The sequence below is a fragment of the Littorina saxatilis genome, unplaced genomic scaffold (genome assembly GCF_037325665.1).
Source record: "Littorina saxatilis isolate snail1 unplaced genomic scaffold, US_GU_Lsax_2.0 scaffold_1420, whole genome shotgun sequence".
Lineage (NCBI taxonomy): Eukaryota > Metazoa > Mollusca > Gastropoda > Littorinimorpha > Littorinidae > Littorina > Littorina saxatilis.
This window is the reverse complement of record NW_027129556.1, coordinates 1-7500: the sequence shown is the minus strand read 5'-3', so window position 1 is coordinate 7500 and position 7500 is coordinate 1. Positions and strand designations below refer to the sequence as shown.

General features: G+C 42.4%; 1 protein-coding gene across 2 annotated transcripts; it reads left to right on the top strand.

The window, feature by feature from the left end:
* Nucleotides 1–881: 881 nt before the first annotated feature.
* Nucleotides 882–7493, top strand: LOC138957801 (uncharacterized). 2 transcript variants are annotated; one of them, XM_070328854.1, is made up of 5 exons: nt 882–989; nt 3157–3530; nt 4398–4549; nt 4769–5004; nt 6306–7493. In XM_070328854.1, exons 2-5 carry the CDS (start codon nt 3242–3244, stop codon nt 6742–6744), a joined length of 1116 nt encoding a protein of 371 aa, XP_070184955.1. In that variant the 5' UTR covers nt 882–989; nt 3157–3241; the 3' UTR covers nt 6745–7493. The 2 variants fall into 2 exon arrangements, with proteins under 2 accessions (XP_070184955.1, XP_070184956.1); XM_070328855.1 differs by having other exon boundaries at nt 898–989; nt 3211–3530.
* Nucleotides 7494–7500: the final 7 nt, after the last annotated feature.

The following is a 7500-nucleotide window of genomic DNA, read 5'->3' as shown; positions in this document are numbered from 1 at the left end:
TCGTGACAGGAACCACACACTGCAGGTGTCCACATATCCGGCTCACAAATTAATGACACATCATCGATTCACATTATCAACGTCCTAGATATGGTCATGTGGGTGTGCGTATGTCTGGGGAGGGGGATCGGGGTAAGGCTGTGTGTGTGTCAGTGTGTGTGTGTGTGTGTGTATGTGTGTGTGTGTGTGTGTGTGTGTGTGTGAACGAACGAACTGACTATCTGACAAACTGGCTGACTAGCAACACAAAATTCAGTTGATGAACATCACATCCGCGATTTCAATGAACACGAAAGTAGCTTTACTGAAATCTTACACCCATAGGAAACATACACACCGCACAATTGTCAAAAGCAGAAATTATCAATTAACTCAAGAACTAATGAACAAACGGACCGAACAAATCAACAACTAACTTAGACATAACTAACTTCACCTACACGATTTAACACACAAACGTCTTTACCGAAATACTACACAGATGACAAACATACACGCCACACAGTCAAAAGATAATAATAATAATAATAATAATAATAATAATAATAATAATAATAATAATAATAATAATAATAATAATAATAATAATAATAAAGTGTATTTATATTGCGCCTATCCCTTACAAAAAACAAAAATATTTGGCTCTAAGCGCATTACAACATGTGTAGGGACTTGGTACAATCAAGTCTGACAAATACAATAACACAATATACAAAAGATATGTTCTGCTTTACAAGCCCGACTGATACGTGTACTTACACTCCAAACCTTCCACGTCGGCTAAATTCACGTCGAGACTTTCTGCTGAACAACATTGACATTTCCCGATACCTAAAAATAGTAACTTAGGCCTACCCTTCGATAAAAAAAAAAAGTACATACAAGTACAAATAGAAGGCGAGAGAGCAACTTCGTTCATTCAGTCAACTCCTAGCAGTTCGAATAATTGTGGGGTTTTCTTTGGCCAGGCGTTACTTTCTCTCAAGAAGGTGAGTAAATTAACACATATTGTACTGTTGTTTGCAAGTCTGTTCACTTAAATCATCGAAATTAAAACATTTCAACCACCGACAGATAACGACCGTACAGCTTGGCCGATTGTATCGGTCATTTTGCGAATTGTGTGTACTCTAAAGTACAATTGTGTAAAATAACAGAGCAGCGACATAAATATTTACTGTAATGCATGCGGAATACTTCTACAATCTCTCTTTCATTGTGTCTATTGTTTTTCGTTCCGAGAAATGATCACGAAGAAACCACCAAACAGCAGAAAAAAGAAAAGGGGGCGATGCCCAGTGCTTTCCCGGTGTAAGGGAAGCAATCACATTTTGAGCCTGTCTCAGGTTGAACTGGATTTTCTCCCTTCAATGCTTTCAAAATCAACCCGTTGGATACAGACACCTTCTTTTCCGCGTAAAATGTCGTGTAAATCACCACTGACATATGTGAACACTTGCATGAGGTAAGATAAATCCTTCTACTTTTGCACATATCAACACATATCAACACATATCAACACATATCAACACATATCAACACAAGTACAGCCTTGCCGCCTTCTGTGCCGAGTGGACATTTCTTTTTGATTTAGTTTTGTAGATTTGTGTAAGTGTGAGGGACGAAATTCATTCACACAAAAATCCAACACCGACACCAAGCTGCAGCTTTTGCAAGATGATAACCTTACTTTGCGTAAAACAGATCTGTGGTTGTTTACAAGATGATTTACACGGATGCGTGCATCAGCTCGTGCGTTTGTTGGTGTGGGTGTTTGTTTGCATCCAGGCGATTTTTGCCACAAAAACACACTGATAACGTGCACTAGTACCCCATTTCTTTTATTCATCGATTTTTTTGTCAGGGCAAATCTTCAGGGCTCATAGCCATAAGAACACTCATCATCTTTCATCCATCTTTTTGATTTCCTTTTCATGACAAACCTTCAGGGTTCATAGTCATTAGAACACTTATCATCTTTCATCCATCTTTTTGATTTTCTTATTATGACAAACCTTCAGGGTTCATAGTCATTAGAACACTTATCATCTTTCATCCATCTTTTTGATTTTCTTATTATGACAAACCTTCAGGGTTCATAGTCATTAGAACACTCATCATCTTTCATCTGTCTTATTAATTAACCTTTCAGGACAAATCTTCAGGGTTCATAGCCATAAGAACACTCATCATCTTTCATCCATCTTTTGATTTCCTTTTCAAGACAAACCTTCAGGGTTCATAGTCACAAGAACACTCATCATCTTTCATCCGTCTTTTTGATTTCCTTTTCAAGACAAACCTTCAGGGTTCATAGTCACAAGAACACTCATCATCTTTCATCCGTCTTATTAATTAACCTTTCAGGACAAATCTTCAGGGTTCATAGTCATAAGAACACTCATCATCTTTCATCCGTCTTATTAATTAACCTTTCAGGACAAATCTCCAGGGTTCATAGTCATAAGAACACGCATCATCTTTCATCCGTCTTTTTGATTTCCTTTTCAAGACAAACCTTCAGGGTTCATAGTCATAAGAACACTCACCATCTTTCATCCGTCTTTTTGATTTCCTTTTCAAGACAAACCTTCAGGGTTCATAGTCATTAGAACACTCATCATCTTTCATCCGTCTTTTTGATTTCCTTTTCAAGACAAACCTTCAGGGTTCATAGTCATTAGAACACTCATCATCTTTCATCCGTCTTTTTGATTTCCTTTTCAAGACAAACCTTCAGGGTTCATAGTCATTAGAACACTCATCATCTTTCATCCGTCTTTTTGATTTCCTTTTCAAGACAAACCTTCAGGGTTCATAGTCATTAGAACACTCATCATCTTTCGTCCGTCTTTTTGATTTCCTTTTCATGACAAACCTTCAGGGTTTATAGCCATAAGAACACTCATCATCTTTCATCCGTCTTTTTGATTTCCTTTTCAAGACAAACCTTCAGGGTTCATAGTCACAAGAACACTCATCATCTTTCATCCGTCTTATTAATTAACCTTTCAGGACAAATCTCCAGGGTTCATAGTCATAAGAACACGCATCATCTTTCATCCGTCTTTTTGATTTCCTTTTCAAGACAAACCTTCAGGGTTCATAGTCATAAGAACACTCACCATCTTTCATCCATCCTTTTCTTTTTTTCAGGACAAATCGTCAGGGCTCATAGTCACAAGACCACTCATTAAGCACATTTCACAGGTCAAGATTTTCAGAGGCTAGGACAAGCAAAATGGTCTTCACTGAGGAAAACAGACAGGAACTGGAAGAGAGAGGCTACACTGTGGTCAAAGATGTCCTCACAGCAGAAGAATGTGAAGAATACGTCAAACAATACAGACAATGGCTCTCCGAAAACTTTTCTAAAGGCGAATTTCCTCTGGCATCGCACTCTCTGATACAACGTTACGCCATTGGTCACTTGGAACCCACGTGGCGCGTGCGTCTCAAGTCACGTGACGTCTTCGCCCAAATATGGGGGACTGAACGCCTGCTGTCCAGCACCGACGCTGTTGCCATTGGTAATACGCTTATTTATTTTTCTAACATAACTGCTATTGAATATTTGTCTTTCTGTGTATTGCTAGTATCATTGATTCGTTGATGTATTGATTGAGTGAGTGAGTGAGTGATCGACATGCGGTATGCTTATTTTTTTTCTTTGCTTTTCTGTAATCAAAAGGTCTTGATTTCTAAAAGGTGGTTTTTTTTCTTCGCAATTTGGACGGAAAACCAAAACAAGTGGAGGAAATGGTACCTTAATAGTATTCGCTAGGAGTGTTAAAAAGCTTGTAAATGTAAATGTTGAGGATGAAAATTGCTTGTTCATTTCAATGCTAGTTATTCTCTCATGTACCAGGAGAATGGTTCCGAATAACTCACTGTCTCTATGACACATGTCGTATATATCTAGAGCGCTTACTTCCCTTTGTTTATCAGGCAAGGCAAAGCAAGGCAAGACAAGGCAAAGCAAGGCAAGCCAAGGCAAAGCAAGGCAAGACAAGGCAACGCAAGACAAGGCAACGCAAGACAAGGCAAAGCAAGGCAAAGCAAGACAAGGCAAAGCAAGACAAGGCAACGCCAGACAAGGCAAAGCAAGACAAGGCAAAGCAAGACAAGGCAAAGCAAGACAAGGCAAAGCAAGACAAGGCAAGACAAGGCAAAGCAAGACAAGGCAACGCAAGACAAGGCAAAGCAAGACAAGACAAGGCAAGACAAGGCAAGACAAGGCAAGCCAAGGCAAAGCAAGGCAAGACAAGGCAAAGCAAGGCAAGACAAGGCAAGACAAGGCAAAGCAAGGCAAGACAAGGCAAAGCAAGGCAAGACAAGGCAATATCCATTTCAAAAATGAGAACTGTAAATGTAACATTTCTTTTGCTGACACCCAGGTCGGCCACCCGAGCAAGGGGAGGAGGAGTTTTACAACGAGGACACGGGTGGCTGGTTGCACCTGGACCAGACCACACGCAGACAGGGACTGCACGCGTACCAGGCCGGAGTCTACCTGGAGCCTGCTGACCACGACGACTGGACACTGGAGGTCAGTTTGCTGGCCTTTTTTTTCGTTTTGTCATTTTGGCAGAGTGTCTGATGATACAATCGTTTATTTAACGTCCCTTTGTACAAAAAAAACAAAAAACTAAAACAAAAGCAAAAACAACACGTAACTCTGTAAAAAAAAAAAACCCACCCATTGGTGACATTTGTTTCAGACTAAAAACATAACACTAGAGGTAAGTTTGCTATTTTATCTTTTTAGGTTCTGGAAAACTCCCATCGCCTGTACGAAGAGTACTACTCCAGTAACCCGGAGAACCACAGGCGGGCGCTGTTCCGTGGATACATGAAGGCGAGAGACGAGCATCTGGATTGGATGAAAGCGCACGGGTGCGTTCAGAAACGCGTACCGGTGCCCAGAGGCGGGATGGTTCTGTGGGACTCGCGACTGATCCACGCCAACGCACGCCCTACCAAGGGAAGGGCTCATCCTGACAGGTAAGACTGTCAAGTTTAACACTCTGCAGATGGAGAGAACCGTGTCAGTGTTGTGTGAGAAACAGCTATTATTACACCCCCGGTATAGGGGTGTGTATAGGTTTCGCTCGATGTGTTTGTTTGTTTGGGTGTGTGTTTGTGTTCGCATATAGATCTCAAGAATGAACGGACCGATCGTCACCAAACTTGGTGAACAGGTTCTATACATTCCTGAGACGGTCCTTACAAAAATTGGGACCAGTCAAACACACGGTTAGGGAGTTATTGGTGGATTAAAATTATACAAGGACTTATAGAGGAACATCTTCATGGTCAAAGGGAAATAACCATTCTCACTCAGTCACTGCCACCAACTGAGAAGGTTATTTCCCTTTGACGGGGGTGTTTTTCCTACCTCGTAGGAATTTCTTGTTTTGAATTGAAATGGCGGGGGAGAGTCAACTTGGGAAGGAAAGTCCCGAATTGAAAGGTGACCAGGGCCGAGGTACAGGAGAAAGTTACCAACCGGGTGGGAGCCAGTCGCAGTGTTGGATTGGTGGAAATTAAGAGTTGGTGTGATTTGAACGAATCAGACCCCGCGGTTTGTTCTCTCCCGTGTGGGTGGTACCCACTTTCGCTTCGTGCACGTCAGCCCACGGATCCCCAACGAACAATGCACTGGTCTCTTATGTCACTGCCCCCTCTCCCTCCCGTTATGGTCAAGTTGATGATGTAATGTCATGCGAGACACATACAAGTCGGAGAGTAAAAAGTCCTAGGCAGTGCTTCGAGAATCACATGCACACTCGCTTAGAATGGCCACGTGTTGTCACCTTGACTACACTGCATGTAATTATCTGGGTAGAAAAGGGTTGTTGAATTAATAAAAAAAACAAAAACCCACTCAGATAGGAAAAATACGGGTTGGTGATAAATGTCCACTTGCGTTGACTAAACGCCTTTGACCGCTTCCTCTGTCCTGGGATTGAGGACACATTCGTTGGGAAAGGGTTGCACGCTATCTGTCCTTTGGAATGTCAGTGTCATTTTGTCATTGTCTTGAAGTGATCTTCGATCTGACAGTTGCACCCCTTTCCTGGTATCTGGCAAAACGAACCCGTGTGTGTGTGTGTGTGTGTGTGTGTGTGTGTGTGTGTGTGTGTGAGTGTGTGTGTGTGTGTGTGTGTGTGTGCGTGCGTGTGTTTGTTTGTGAGTGTGTGCGTACGTGCGTGATTGTTATACTAAATTGTGTTAAATATATGATATATGAGAGGATATGATATGGTATAAAAAGATATATTCACATGTATTTATCTCGCCAGGTGGCGCTTTGTGGTCTTCGCGTGCATGGCGCCGGCCTGCTGGGCCACGCAGAAAGCCCTGGACACCAAACGTGAGGCTTACGTCACACGGCAGATGACGACACACTGGCCCTGTGATGACGTAGGGCTCATGGCCACCAGTCTGCCTTCCTACGCGGCTCAGGAGTTGCACCCCTTGGCAAAGCTACCGGAAGTTGCGCAGAGCGTAGAGGTGAAGAGGCTTGTGGGAGTTTTACCTTACCCGGAAGCGAAGGGAGACGAGAGAGAGAAAGAGTTGAGTCTGCTGGAGCAGAGGCCGAAATGGGACCCGGAATTTTTGCCTGATGGGTTGGGGGAGGAGAAGAAGAATGTGGTACCTGGGGTAACTCGGATAATACTAATGATGGCCATCGGATGTGCGGTGCTTGTCTTATTGTCGTCTGCCAACAGCATCTTTTAACTGTGATCGTGCAATACTACGCAGATAAGCAGCTGAGTTATATTCTACCAAAGCAGAGAAGGGGTGAAATATGGTGCTGAAAAGTAATACGGAGTTTAAGATTGTGGTGATTATGGGTGGTGGGGAGGGGGGAGTAGGTGTATTAGGAGGATGTTGGTGAGTCAAAGGAAAATGAAAACTTGAGAGAGAGAGAGAGAGAGCGAGAGAGAGAGAGAGAGAGACACACACACACACACACACACACACACACACACACACACACACACACACACAGAGTTTTGCTTGTTAACGATTTTTTCAAACTTTCTTGTTTTAGTGTGCGTGTGTGGAAGAGGGGGGGGGGGGGGGGGGGTGCGCGATTGTTGGATGGACAGTAGAAATCAGAACAAGAAAAGTGAAGTAAAAGAAAAATCGTACGTTTGCACGACATTTGCCAAAACTTTTTTCCAACGCTGTAAATCCTCAGGGGAGGGAGGGAATAGGTACATGGGGGTGGCGGCAAGCTTCACCAAATGCGAATATGCATGCGACGAATTGTATGGATCAGTGCAATATTATTCATTAATGAGTGAGGGGATTGTAAATATATGTGATAAAAAGAACGAACATACAGATAGCTTGCTTCATATATTCCAAACTATGCTCAAGTCAGTGTCTTAAATTGTATATCAAAACTGACTGATGTTTTTGTTACACGAGAGTAAAACATGTTGTTGTTACCAATATTGTCACAAGTGGGTTTTTTTCACTGGTAAA

What these genes read in the sequence shown, in the direction of transcription:
- LOC138957801 (XM_070328854.1), top strand. Translation starts at nt 3,242, where the DNA reads ATGGTCTTCACTGAGGAAAACAGACAGGAACTGGAAGAGAGAGGCTAC. An exon ending in CACCGACGCTGTTGCCATTG is followed by an intron (nt 3,531 to 4,397) that starts GTAATACGCTTA and finishes GCTGACACCCAG; the next exon opens with GTCGGCCACCCGAGCAAGGG. An exon ending in GGAAGGGCTCATCCTGACAG is followed by an intron (nt 5,005 to 6,305) that starts GTAAGACTGTCA and finishes TTATCTCGCCAG; the next exon opens with GTGGCGCTTTGTGGTCTTCG.